At 34.7% G+C, this 14,758-nt stretch overlaps 1 protein-coding gene across 4 annotated transcripts in view; it reads left to right on the forward strand.

The window, feature by feature from the left end:
* Positions 1–14,097, forward strand: part of ARL6 (ADP ribosylation factor like GTPase 6) — a 41,464-nt gene extending 27,367 nt beyond the window's left edge. For all 4 annotated transcript variants that reach the window (XM_035015184.1, XM_035015185.1, XM_035015183.1 and 1 more), the window contains 3 exons: positions 1,645–1,774; positions 5,625–5,680; positions 13,523–14,097. In XM_035015184.1, coding sequence (XP_034871075.1) covers positions 1,645–1,774; positions 5,625–5,680; positions 13,523–13,548 — 212 coding nt within the window. In that variant the 3' untranslated portion in view covers positions 13,549–14,097. The remainder of the gene's footprint in view (positions 1–1,644; positions 1,775–5,624; positions 5,681–13,522) is intronic.
* Positions 14,098–14,758: the final 661 nt, after the last annotated feature.

Consider the following 14,758-nt stretch of genomic DNA (forward strand, 5'->3'; position numbering starts at 1 on the left):
CTTAGAGGCGCCTGGGTGGCTCTGTGGGTTAAGCATCTGCCTTCGGCTTGGGTCATGATCCCAGGGTCCTGGGATGGAGCCCTGAGTCGGGCTCCCTGCTCAGAGGGAAATCTGCTTCTCCCTCTCCCTCTGCCCCTCAACCCCTATTTGTGCTTTCCCTCTCTTTCTCTCTCAAAAAAATAAATAAAATCTTTTAAAAAATGGGGAAAGGATAGGATAAAATAGTTCGTAAAAAAAGAAATAGAAGCATCTTTTGAATATATAGAAAAATTCTTGACCTTTCTTAAAACAAAGTAAACATATTCTGATAGTACTTTTTTACCTATCCACTATCATAAAAAGATCAACAGGTTTGATAACACTTTTGGCAAGGGCACTGGAAACGTTCATTCTTACACATTGTTGTTGAAGTGTAAATTGATATAATTTTTAAAGGAAGGCCTTTCAGTAATCACTATCAAAATAGCAATTTACATATCCTTTAACCAGCAACTTTACTTCCCAAATTTATCCTACATACTGCCCATGTACAAAATTTGCTATGTACACTTATTCATTTCAGCATTGTTTATAGTTTTAAATATTGGCAACAATACAAATATATCTCACTGGATACTGATTAAACAATTATGGTACATAGTACTAAAAGGCAGAATATTCTACAACTGTTAAAATAGTGAAGAAACTGCTCTTTATTTACTGGTATGGGACAGGCTCCAAGATATGAAATTAAGTGAAAAGCAAAAGATATAAAACTGATAGTCTGCTACTATTTGTATAAAGAGTAATATATAATAAGTTTTTGCAAATACTTCTAAAAAGATGCCAAGCAATAGGTGATATAGGTTAACTCTTCTAGAGCGGACGAGTGGATGGCCTGGGACAGGTGGGAGGGAGATTCTTTTACTGTATACCATTTTGTGTCCTCTGAATGTTGAACTATTTAAATGTATTATCTATTCAAAACAGTGAAAAATGTTTCCAAAGTTGTAACAAGGTAAAATATCTTGTTAAAGTAGTTTGTTACTTCTAACCTGTTACTAAAATCTAAAATCAAGATCTTGTTTGTCTCCCTTCTACTTTCATTTGAAGTTTGACTCCTTTCTATTGACAGTAAAAACAAAACAAAATATTTGACCCCTTTGTAGGTACTGCTCAGTAACTGCTTACTGAGCCCCAACTCCCACCTCACTCATCTTTGTTTTAAAGCTCCAACCAGAGGGCGGATGTCTTCTTTTTCTTTTTCTTTTTTTTAAGATTTTATTTATTTATTTGTCAGAGAGAGAGAAAGAAACAAGCGGGGGGAGTGGCAGGCAGAGGAAGAAGCAGGCTTCCTGCTCGGCATGGAGCCCGATGTGGGACTCCATCCCAGGACCCTGGGATCATGACCTGAGCCAAAGGCAAACGTTTAATGGACTGAGCCATCCAGGCATCCCAGAAGGTGGATAGTCGTAAGAAGAAGTATTTTGTTAATTCTCCTATCATTCAAATACATTCTTGACAGTGAAATGTTTTTAAATGTTGGCATATATGTGATACAGAAAGAAGTGGTTGGAAAACAGTTTTAGTGAATTTCAATTTTAAATATTTGGGGAAATGACCAAAAAGCTGGAAGTGTGATGGTAGTCTTATTTTGTCTTTTAGATATTAAGCACCGCCGAATACCAATCTTATTCTTTGCAAACAAAATGGATCTTAGAGATGCAGTGACATCTGTAAAAGTGTCTCAGCTGCTGTGTTTAGAGAACATCAAAGATAAACCATGGCATATTTGGTAATGTTTTATATTTACTCTTCATTATAGCATTCTGAGAAAAATCTCTGAGCTTCAGTTCTTCCCTCCTAAGCACATTGTATACGTCATCTAACATGATAAAATGTAAGCTAAGGATTTAGTTGTGTAGAATTGTAGCAGTGCAGGTATTCATGAGTATATTATTATTAAAACTTTTTCCAATCTTGGGGCACCTAGCTGGCTCAGTCAGAGCATGCAGCTCTTGACCTCAGAGTTGTGAGTTTCAGCCCCACATTGGGTGTAGAGATTACTTGAATAAATAAATCTTAAAAAAAAACTTTTCATATCTTTCTGAGGATACAAAAATATAAACAACTCTAAAAGAATAATTTAGCTCACTTACCCAGTTTCAAGCACACTGATTTTCTTCTGCACATTGAATCAGCCAACCACAATCCCATCTCAGGACTTTTTTGTACTTGTTAGTCACTTTGTCTGAATCCGTCTCCAAAATGATTTTCCTGGCTTGCTATTGTACTTCCTTCAGGAGAGAGACCTCTCCTGATAACCCTCCAAAATATCATTATATCTTACCCCGACCCTTGTTTTTTTTTTATACACTTTGCTTTATATTTCTCTTGCCATGTCCTCTTTGGGTTTTTCTTGTTTTATGGTCTGTCTACCTATACTAGTGCATTAGCACCATGAGAGCTGAGATTTTATCAGTTTCATTCACTCTGTAACACCTAGAATAATAGTAGTACCAGGTACTTAGTATGTACACAACAAATACTGGTTTATATGAGTATATAGAAATGTAAATATTAATTTTATTTGGATATACTAAGACAATTGAACTCTTCAGTATTTAGTATCTGAAATTATTATACATTGTTTATTTGGAAAGCAGTTTCTTATGGTTATATTTAACGCTGGTGTGCCTTTCTGCCAAATATTCCAATAAGGATAACCAGAAGTTATATATTAGATAGTATTTTAAGTGCCTACCTTATATTAATTTGAGCTCCTTTCTGTCCACCCACCTACTTCCCTCTGCTGCAAGATGTCCTTCTCTTGCCAGTTTTCCCTTTTTTAAAAGAAGGTATCTATGGAGGAAGACCTAACAAAGAAGCAGAGAAATATACTGCCTCTAGAAAGAGAAACAATATGGAACAAGGAGATAGTAGAGCTCAGTAAAGAACTTCCAGAGCTAACCTTGGTGCTGAAAAAGGAATCTCATAGAAGAGAGCTTGAGAAAGCCCTTGAAACACCTCAATACTCAGGGCCATTAGCTCCTCTACCCAGGAATGAAACACTACATATCTTGAGTAGAACCCTCCTTACTTTGGAATCAGAAGAAGAGTCAATTTTACAAAATGTCTCTTGATTTGGAATTTGTGGTTCTGTGATATTTGGTTGGTAAAGAAAGGAGGGATTTTAGGTAGAGAAGTATAGGTAGAACCTTTGTATTTCTCTAAATCATACCTTTTTTTTTTTTTAAAGATTTTATTTATTTATTTGAGAGAGAGAGAATGAGAGACAGAGAGCATGAGAGGGAGGAGGGTCAGAGGGAGAAGCAAACTCCCTGCCGAGCAGGGAGCCCGATGCGGGACTTGATCCCGGGACTCCAGGATCATGACCTGAGCCGAAGGCAGTCGCTTAACCAACTGAGCCACCCAGGCGCCCCATTCTCTAAATCATACCTAAATTAGTAATACCCAAAGTAGAATAGTTTTTAATTTTTGCTTTGTATTAAGCATTGTGAGTTTTCACATTAAGACTACAGGTCTAATTTATAGTAAAAGATGTAGTCCTACTTTTAATTTTGAAATAGAAATTAATTTTGCAAGTGGAAAAAAATCTCTACTTAAAATTTAACATCAGCAATTGAATTTTAACAGATTTCTTTATTCAATTGTGACATCTAAATACTTCTCAGTGAGAGAAAAGGTAATGTCCTGTTGCTATAAGGATGTGCAGTATTATATTGCCAGGTTCTATATTTTCTGTATAACTTATAGAAGAATGCCAAGTATTTCTTTGAAAGTTGTCTATAATTTTGACTCTATTCAAACAGTACCTCACTGAATTTCTAGTGTTTCATTTGTTAAGCTTGTTTTTTATTTTTTGCTATGTTCATTAAAGCGTGTATAAAGTTGAAAATACACTTATTTTTCTTTTCCAGTGTTAGAAATAAAGGTAACACTCAGTGATACAAAGATAAAACATTCTATCTCTCTTGCCTTAGGTCCAAGTAAATTTACTGGACAATAAAGAAAAGATTATAGAGAAATGCAGCCTGGAAATTTTTGTGGTTTATTTTTAATCATTGTACTAAATATATAGCCAACTCTGATTCTCGGGGTCTGATTTTGTTAATGTTCTTTTAAAAAAGTTCTTTGATAAAGTCCCTGGCACAATAAGTATATACGTATTTGCTTATTTACTCTCTTGTGAGGGCAATAGATAACAAATCAGCTAAATAGATATTTTGTAAAATATCTGAAAGGATGAAGAAAAGTAAAGTAGGATAATAAGAGAAAGAATGAGAGGTGCTCCCTCTGTGAAATCTAATTGAAGTCAGGGAGAAATTCATGCAAAAGTTTGGAGGAATAACTTTCCAGACAGAGAGGCCAGCCAAGTGAAAAGGCTCTTAGATGAGAATATGCCTCGTGTGTTCCAGGAATAGCAAGAAGTCCAAGCTGGCTTGAGCAGAGAGATCCAGGGGGAAATTGTAGGAGATGAGGCCATGGAGAAATAGCCACAGGCTGTATCACACAGGTCCTAGTAGGACATGGCAAAGACTTTGGCTTTTATTCTAGTTACAGATCTGATGATCTATTCAAAAGGAAAGGTAGAATTCAAACATTTGGGAATTATAGGAAAAGATGCAGGGTTTTTAGTATGGCACTAACGCCTCCAGTAAAGGAGACAAGTTTTTCCATTTTATTACTTGTTCAGTTAAGACCTTAGTCTTGTTTGGGACTGTAAATGTGTGATAAAGATCAATACATTGATCTTTATAAGCATTTCAGTTACTGATGTTTTGCTATTGATATGGATAATCTGTAATTTACTTTGAATAATTATGTATCACATGCTGTTGGTTTCTTTCTATTTTAAAATAATTCTATGATAAGTCATATTCATAATCTAATAAGTAATTCCTTGGAAGTAATTTCTGTTTTGATTAGAATCAAATTAATTATTTTAGGTAATTAGGTACATTTTTAAATCATGCTTTAGCACACTTAAAAGGAACCCTAATCATTCAGAAAATCTAGTTGTTTATACTAATTGCTATCAGTCTATGTCTTTGAAAAAGATTATCTGATACTAAAAATCCTCTGCATTTCATTATTTTAGTTTATTTAGCATCATTTTATAGATGCTAAAAACAAAGGCAGAGAGTTAAATAACCTGTCCAGTTCCTGAAGCCACTAGATAGAAGAGTATGATTGAAATCTGAGATTTTTTTTTATTCTACCAGTTTACCAAAGTTTTAATTACAGATTTATACCTTATAGATATCAAATTCCATTTCAAATAAAGTCACTCCATCGTGTGGCTAAATTACAACCTAAGTCAGCCATTTCTAATAATTAAATGTTATTGAGCCACAGGGGCTGGGCAAAGTAGAGTAATAACTGTTTTAGTGATAACACTTTTCCAAATGTCTATTATAAATCATGAGTAAGTTTCTCATGTCTTCTTCCTGAGCACCCAGACTTTTATTTCTTATGTATATTCAGTTTCAGTGCTTACCAGTTTTGCTCAAATATATGTTACTAGACTATATTAATTTGCCATATAGCAAAGTTGTAATTATTTATTCTTATGGTTCTATGAAGTAATGAAATGGATATGTTTTTTATGGATTTTATTTCAGTGCTAGTGATGCCATAAAAGGAGAAGGATTGCAAGAAGGTGTAGACTGGCTTCAAGGTACATCTCAAAATACTGTGCATCTTCAGCCTTTATTTCTATTCTATTCACATTTTTATTTCCCTTTTTACATTTCATTTTTATTATATCATTGCCTTTCTCGTTTCCATTTATTTCTGCTGTCAGAAAAAACAATCCAGTAAGTATCCATTACCTTGCTACATTTACTTCTTTGTTTTGTTCTGTTCTGTTTTTTGTTGTTTTTTTGTTTTATTGGTTGTTTTTTGGGTTTTGTGTGTGTGTGTGTGTGTGCGCACATGCTTGCAAAAAAGGTGGTTTTATTAAAGCACAGGGACAGGACCCATGGGCAGAAAGACCTGCACTAGGGTTGTGAGGAGCAATTGATTATATACTATGGGGTTGGAGGATGTAAGAGAAAAGGGAAGTTTTCGAAAGAACTTTCATATGCCAAAGAGGACCTACAAGATACCAGACGCCTTGCCCTTTTCAAGTTAAGGTTGTTTTTTCCCCCTTTGCAAGGCATTAACATTAAGATAGTTAGGAGCTTCCTAGAAGAATGTCACACATAATCCTACCCAGGAGTGTGGTGGAGGGGGAGATTGCAGGGTGTCAGCTTATGCTTTGTCCTCAGCAAGCCTTCTGCTCCCTCATCATATCCCACCTGAACAATTTTGACCCTTAAATCTTTAAGGTTGTTGAAGGTAGAATGTCTCATCTTCTGTAACTTCTTCCTGCTGAATAGGGGCATAGAGATGTCCATACCTATGGGTCAGTATTGTCAGTTGGGGAACATATGGGGGAGTTACAAAAGTTGGAGGCAGCTAAATCCAACGTGGTCAACATATATGAACCTCCATGAGTAAAAAGGATCATCTGTCAGCTGGAAGTTATGGCAGTGGAGTCTTGACACTAGGCAGGGAGACACCAGAAATAAGAAAATAAGGTTAATATTGTAATGAGAAAGAGAAATCTGAATGAAAGAACTTTGATAGTTGACCTTTGATAATTTTCCTCCAGGCCAGGAGTTTAAAGCAATCACTAAAGGAAAGAGAGATCATTTAAAGTGCCAATTTGAGTATTCGTTCAGTTAGAAACCCAGATATATTTTTGTGGTAATCTGGAATGTATACGCAGCATTTTGTTTTTATTTTTTATTTTTATTTTTTTTAGCATTTTGTTTTTATGTTAGCACAAGTTTCACCCTTTGTAGCAGTTAAAACATCTAATGCCACTCTATTTTGTAAAACTGCTTCATACATTTGTATTACTTTAGTATTTAATAGAGAAATGCCCTTTTGAGTGTCATTTAGGGCTTTGACCATGTACTTAATTAAGAGCTTCCATGTGCCAAACATCCTCCAGTCTCAAAGAGGGAACAAAGATGATGCTAGGTGGTCATACCAATGTAACACAAAACGTGTCTATCATTGTTTTAAATTTGGAAAGTTGGCTGGATTGGTAATGGTTTTAATAATGCATCCATGCATTCAGGCGAAACCTGAAGTACAGTGGCCTTTCCAGCCTGGGGGAAACTATGGACACAAGTTAGAGCTACATAGTCAGTGGGTCCATTAGGAGCCAGACATATAATGTTGGTCATCCTTTAACTGGAGTTAAGATATCAAGGGCTATTCAGTTTTAGAGGGCCACTTTTTAAATTTGTTGGTGACTGCCATGTCATGCTTAAGGTGGTCACTGTGTGCTTGGCTAAAGTCTCGACTTGTAATTTTACATTAATAGAGGTAGTTCCTGGGACAAATATGACTAAGGAATAAAACCATCAAGAAGCCCTCTTTGTTTGAGGTCCAGCCTTAACAATATCATAATTAAAAGGAATCACAGTTAAGTGAGAGAAGACTTGTCTCAGGCAATAAGGGCATCCCCAAGTGCATCATCCAATCCAGTCATAGAGAAAGTGGGATCATCCATTATCTCCACAAGTCCATAGTTAACCTCATGGAGCAGGGTACGTTCCAGCTTTTAAGGAAAATTTTCATCATCCTATTCATACAGAATTGGTCAAGGTGATAGTTGAGTTATACAGTTGTTGGGGGATTAATCCCATTTTCCAGTTGTTTAAATAATCATATGCCCATGGGATCCTGTTGTTATCCCCACAGATGAACAAGCAATAAGATTATCTATATGTGAGCTATTGTGTGGAAATAGAAAAGCTATTTCTCTGAAGTTACTTCAAGTTGTCTAACTTAAGCAAACATTTAAGGACAATCAAAACTAGGATTTAACATCCACAAAGGTGGGTTATTGAAACAAATTTTCTCTCTAAAATAACCCTCATTTCCAGAGATAGCCAAATCAAGACTAATTTGTTTACAAAACAAGTCCAATTTTAATAAACTTGGCCTAATTATTTACATAAGCCCAGCAAGAATAATGATCATATAGATCTTTTAGAATCTGCTTTGCTGGAACTTTTATAAGGAATCTCTAGGTTGAACTTTTAGTAGCCTCTGCAGGCCAGAAGCCAAGCCAACTACTTGCCATCAGACATGCCTGCCATACCTGTAGATTTGGGCGGATTCCTCTTCATGAGGTCCCCAGTATATCCTGAGGTTCCTGCACCTACCAGGAAGTGATACTTTTTTTTTTTTTTGATGTAGTGTTCCATGATTCATTGTTTGCGTATAACACCCAGTGCTCCATGCAGAACGTGCCCTCTTTAATACCAATCACCAGGCTAACCCATCCTCCCACCCCCCCTAGGAAGTGATATTCTATACTCACCTGGTGAGGCTGCAGGGAACTCTGTAAGCAAGGTATCAGGCCAACATTTCCAAGGGGCTTTATGGCTCCATGTTTCATAAAGTCAGCCTTAGTTTGTCAAAGCTGTTTGGTCATATCTGAGTCTATGCATGTCTCTCTCAAATATGACATTCCAGTCAAAGCCTTGATAAAATAACTAATGTTTCCAATGGTGTCCTGTTACAAGGAGAACAGAAATAATAAAAATTTTAAAGATTTAACTTTTTTGTCTACCTGAACCCTCCAAAATTCAAAAGGTCTCAATAAGTATTCTTTCTTCCTTGACAATCATAGTCATTTATATAAGTTTAATAACAATCTGTTCTTGTAACAGGCTACGTTTACTTCTATTACATTTTTCTGAAGAGTTTATTTAAATAAAGAATTTGCATCTTTACAATCAATATACATGACAACTCTAGAAAATAATTTTAATTTATGGCAACAAATTTCTGTCAGATCTAGTGATAGAAGCACATTTGAAGTTTGGGACAAATTTCAGGCCTTACTGTCAATAATTAAAAATAAGTTTGAATAGAATATATCTTCTAAGAATCATGCTGAACTCTATGTATAACTCCACTTATACATGTTTACACAAATTTTAACACTCATTTAGTATTGTAAATACCGGTATTCTATGGATGTTTTGTATATTGCAGTTTTGTTATTCATCAAAATAGCTATCATTGATTGGTACAGTCTTACCATATCAAGGAATAAATTAAGATATATCATTTCCTCTAAGATTACATTGTTTACTGATCACAGGAATGGATTGAAGCAGTGACCCACACAGAGCAATAGATGTGGATGAAACCAAGTTCTGTAGGTCCTTTTATTACAGGACCCTGAGTCAGGCCGAAAAATGTCCATTTGTGAGCAGAACTGGTGGGGAGTCATTCCTATCAGGAATCTCCCAGCCCTGAACAAGGGTGAATAACAAAATATTATTAATTCTAGTTATAGTTTTGTGGCCGTAAATTTAATTTCTTTTACACTAACCTTTTAATGCCAGTTATATATGTAATTTTGTTTTCTCTTATGCATATCCTGGTGAATCTAATAGCCTGCTTGACCATACATAAAGAGACATAATATCTCTTTGGTTCAGAGTATTAAATGTACATCTGATAAATATTTTTATGTGTTATTAGTAAAATATGGTATTTTAATAAACTGCATAGACTATTGTATTTCTTTCTTTTTATGTAGATATCATGACATTCACCATTAAACTACAAAGAATGTTATAGTCATACTTTACAATTAAGTAAAATATAACTGAGAACCTCTAATGGTGATAAAGAACTGGTTTACACTTCTGATGATTTGATGGGACTTATTCCCATATAAAACAGGTTAAGGAGCAGTGTTTTGCAGAAGATACCAGAAGCATATGTTCAGCCTTGATTTCTTATTTTCCAGTGCATATTGCTCACAGTGAAGATACAGTATGGATAAAATCCTACTGTTGCTCATGAAAACATAGTACCTACTGAAAATAGGTTGATAAATTGTAGTTCTCGCTTCCTTTTTTCGTTTTTGGTATATTTTGTCTGTAATAATGAGACCACTAGGTGTCAGTAACGATCCAACATCACAGTGCCACTTGCCAACTCTGGTCTTATTACCCAATTTTTGTGTCTTTGATTTCTCTGATTCATTATCTTTGTATCTTACTTCCCATTTTGTAAGGGGGATACACTGTTGTAAATATTTTTGTGCTTTGTGTTACCATATTATTTTATGTAACTTTTAGAGCAGTTTTCTGTGAACAGTTTCCCTATTTTATGTAGGGAGCATAGAGTAGTAATAAAAAGCATTTGAGCTTTGAGTCTAGATTCATTCTACTACTTATTAACTAATTATTAACAATTTTCTGTTATTTTCTTTTGAAGATAATTTTCATCACCTATACAATTAAAAAGTAAAATGTCAAAAATTGTATGGATTAAATGAAACACTATGTGAAAATGCCTAGCATAAGAAAAAAACCCAATAAATGTTAAATTTACCCTTTTACCTAACTACTCTCTATTTAGGAGAGGAGGAAACTTAGTACACAGATTAAAGTGTTATCAGCTTGGTTTTGAATAGGAGATCCTTTGTTCATCTTTCCTACGTAATAGTAAATAGTTTACATTTTGATTCTCCAGACTCTTTCTCTGGATTTAAAAAGAGGTAAAAACCTAATTCGCAAATTAGGTAGCAGTAGATACAGGAGACTAGTCCATGCCTGTAGCTAAAGGTTTTTATGTAAATGTAACTGTGAAAGATATTCTGAATTTATATTTCTTCATTTTGATTCCAGAATTCTGAATTTCCTAGCATGATAAACAAGAAAGCCTCTGATTGATTTTGGACCAATTTAATCTTATTATTTTAAGGTTAAAAAATGTTGAGTAAAATATTAAATGACATATTTTGTGCCATGATTCCATTCTCTTTTGGAAGGATTTTCAATAATTACATACATATTATAACCCAAAGACAAGAACCCCTGAGTAGACTATGAAGTATTTTTTAAAACCACCAAAGAATGTACAGAAACGATTGCAGAGGTGTAAGTTGTTTTCTAGCTCTGAAACTTTCAAATGAGATATTTCTAAAAAAATCTTCCTAAAAGACTAATCTCATTTTATCACTTTATCTGTATGGGAAAAGCTAATGCTTCCAAGGTCTTAAAATAAGACTTTTATAAACTTATGCATATGGGTATTCCAATGAAAGATAGAGGACTGAGCACATACTTAGTTTCATCCCCTTCTCAAATCTTACTAACAGTAAGGGGGCTTTTGTTTAAAGACATTGTCCTACAAGGGCAAAAAAAAAATGGAAGTGACAAAAATGGCAACGAAATTTTGGAAGCTGGATGTCTGATGAATGTTGAATGACTTAACAGACCTGAGAATGGTGAATTCTAAACTAGCACTGAGGAAAGCTGGAAAGCATCCCACTTTACGATGCAGATACCCTCAAAGGCTCAGATATTGATGGGAAGTGGAAAGAAGGGTGAGGTGGGGCTGAAAAGAGAGACAGGTATACTTTCTTGCCCCCCAAAAAGATTGAAGGTTTATTCTTGCAGAGAGTTAAACAGAGTATCTCTGGACTAGGGTATACCAAGCACAACTGTGTGTGGCAGTCCTGATCTGAAAGTTTTATACCAAGTAGTATAATCCTCTTCTGCCTTCTCCTACTTCTCCAAGAAGACACTGGCAGTAGGTAGGATGTAGAAACTCATCTTTAAGAAATCAGACCAGTGAGAGAAAAGACCTAAAGGTATTAACCTCAAAGATTCCCAAGAAAATGGTGTAGCTAGCTACACTAGAATAAAGACCACATTTGACAAGCCTCACACACATATTGAAATTTCAGTCAGCTTTATAATGTTCATTCATACTTATGAGAAGATGGCAAAGGATCACCAGGCATTTGAGGACCAAAACATTATAAATTATGGAACATCAACAAACCAAAAAAGCAGGTTAGAGGAAGTAGAATATTTAAGGGAGAACATTTCAAGAAACTATTGGAGTATCCTCAAAGAGATAAGAAAAGGTATTATTTTCATGAATATGACCAGGGATGCTACTTGAAAAGGACCAAAGGGGAAAAAAATAAGTTCTTGGAAAATAATAGAACAGAAGAAATGGAAAACTCAATAAAAAGAAGATAAAATAGAAGCATTCTCTCAGAAAGTAGAGCAAAAAGATAAAGATTGGAAAGAAAAGAAAGTAGGAGGCCCAATATCCAAATAACAGGAATTTTAGAATGAGCAAAGAGAGAAAATAGAGGGGAAAAAATTTATCAAATAAGTCACCACATGGTATTTTCCAAAACTGATGAGTTTTTAGTTGAAAGGCCTCTTGAGACCCCAGTGCAGCAAATGAAAATATTACCACAACAAGGCTCACTATTACTTAATTTCAACACTGAAGACAATGGAAGATTCTACAACCTTCCTGGGAAGAAAGTAAAGTTTCATGTAAAGGCTAAGGAAGCAGAAATGCGCATCAGACTTCTAAACATCAACATTTGGAAGCTGTTAATTGGGCAATGCCTGGAAAAGTCCAAGGAGAAAATAATGAAACTATATGCTCAGGCAGTATCAGTGTATTGTGACTGTAGAATTAAGACATCTTCAGCCATTCACAGTCTCAAGAATGTACTTTCTATACCTTTTACTAAAGTAGCCATTGAGAGGTATACTCTTCAAAGACAAAGGAATAAACCAAGAGGAGAAAATAAGAGACCACAAAACAGGAAAACCAGTATAAGAGCGTTTGGGAAGGATCCTCAGGATGATAATGAGAGATAATGAAATCCTAGAATGATAATGAAAGATCTCTTTATGAAGATAGCTGGGCAAGCATAGAGAATAGCTGGTCCAGATTAGAGAGTTTTAGAAGACTAAGGGAGAATTCTTCAAGAAAGTGAAATTCATAGGCTGTGTAATGTGCTTCGTAATGATAAAGGTTTAAACAGTGTGGGAGTAATGGGAATGAATTAGTGTTAAGTACCTTAAAAAACTAAGCAGACAGGCAGGATTGGAGAATGAGGCCCACTTATTAAAACAGGGAAAACAAAATGTAGAAGAAAGGAATAGCGGGGAGGGGGATACAACCTGTCTCAGATGCAACCTGTCTCAGATGTGAATAGCATGTACATAGTCATCATATTGATGACTAGATTACTATGGTAGAAGAATGGGAGGGCTGGAAGCATAATGAGGCTTGCAGGGCAGCAGCGTAGAGTGTGTGAGAACTGAAGCCTCATATTACATTGAAGGAACTGATATTTCAAAAAGTAATGATAAAAGTATATTATTTAGAGATACAGAGGCAAATCTCCTAAGGGGTTAGAAGTGGTTGCCTATGAAAGGAGAAAGAGGACCTGAGCCAAGGGACTATTTTTCATACAAACTTTGGAGAACTAATTGACTCTTAACTGTGTGCATGCACAATGACAGAAATAAAAACTACAGTGTGTGCTTTAAACAAACACAGATGTGTGCATAGGCTTCTATAGTGTTTTTATAGATTTTTCTTGGATTACTTTAGAAAATGGATTTTGCCTGTGGGGACTGATAATTTTTTGTTTGGTTTTTGTTATCAGATCAGATCCAGGCTGTGAAGACATGAGAAGATAGTATTTGGAAACCTCAACAATTTTCAATTCAAGGAATGTATCTTAAGGCAAACTGGGAATACTTCAAATTTTTTAAAAGATGTTTGTGCATCTAAGAATGCTAAGACTTTATAATCTTCTGCTTGCATTTATGGATTCTGAATGAACTTTTTAAGAACATAGGACTTCAGGTATGCTAATCTGACCATTAATTATATTAAAACTAAATCTTTCCTCAGAAGGGCTCCTTCCCCAGAATTATCAACTTCTTGGTAAAAGTCTACATTTGATTGTAATTAGAATGTTTAAAGTCAGATTTATAAGCCATCTCAATATCTCATCATGATTTATAATATCTTTAATGCATTTTATTTTTTAAATTGTCTTCTAAAATTTAGTTTTATGATATGACTTTGCAGTATGATTGTGCTTGGAAAAAGAACTTTAAATATTTATAAGGGACCATGGGTAATTAATATATACATAAAATTTTTACTATTTGTCACTATCAATAAAACATAATATGCAATGTACCAACTAGTGTACTTTGTTTACGCTGAAAAGAATAACACTGTGTTGTCGTAATATTTAGTGTTTTACTGTCAAGCATTTGTAAATTATCTGAGACTGAATTAAGCTGAATTTATTTATCCGGTGAATGTGTATTGAACCTCTCTGTACCTACACTAGTCTGGCATTGTCCTAGGCACTGGTGATACAAGGTAAATAAGTAAGATATATTCTTTATCCTTAGAGAACTTAAAAATTAATGAGGGTGATTTTGAGAACCTTTTCATACACAGTATCAATTTTATTTCATTGGCTGAATGAATATCTTGAATTTTAAGGTTAAGATGTATAGAAGTGAATTAATCTGATTCTTCAATAATTATTTTAACTGACTTTTTGTTTCTTTAAAATGTGTCTTTGTTAAAATAGATTGTGACTCACCAAACTATGTCTTTCCTGAGCATAAACTGCTACAAAAATGTTCTTTAGAATTTTAGACACATCTCAGCATCTACTCTATGCAAATTGTGTTAGTTCTCAAAACTTAGAGACCAGTTATCATTGTGAACTCTGAATAGAAGCTTTCATTTTAAATTAACCACTGGAAAACAGTATATAGAACAATGGTGTCAATCCTGAAAAACATTGGATATAAAGAATAACTGTAATATACAATGTGTAAAACATCTTAAATGTCCTTAGCTGTGAAAATGA

Source organism: Mirounga leonina, unplaced genomic scaffold (genome assembly GCF_011800145.1).
Source record: "Mirounga leonina isolate KUSES-001 unplaced genomic scaffold, KU_Mleo_1.0 Mir_169, whole genome shotgun sequence".
Classification (NCBI taxonomy): domain Eukaryota; kingdom Metazoa; phylum Chordata; class Mammalia; order Carnivora; family Phocidae; genus Mirounga; species Mirounga leonina.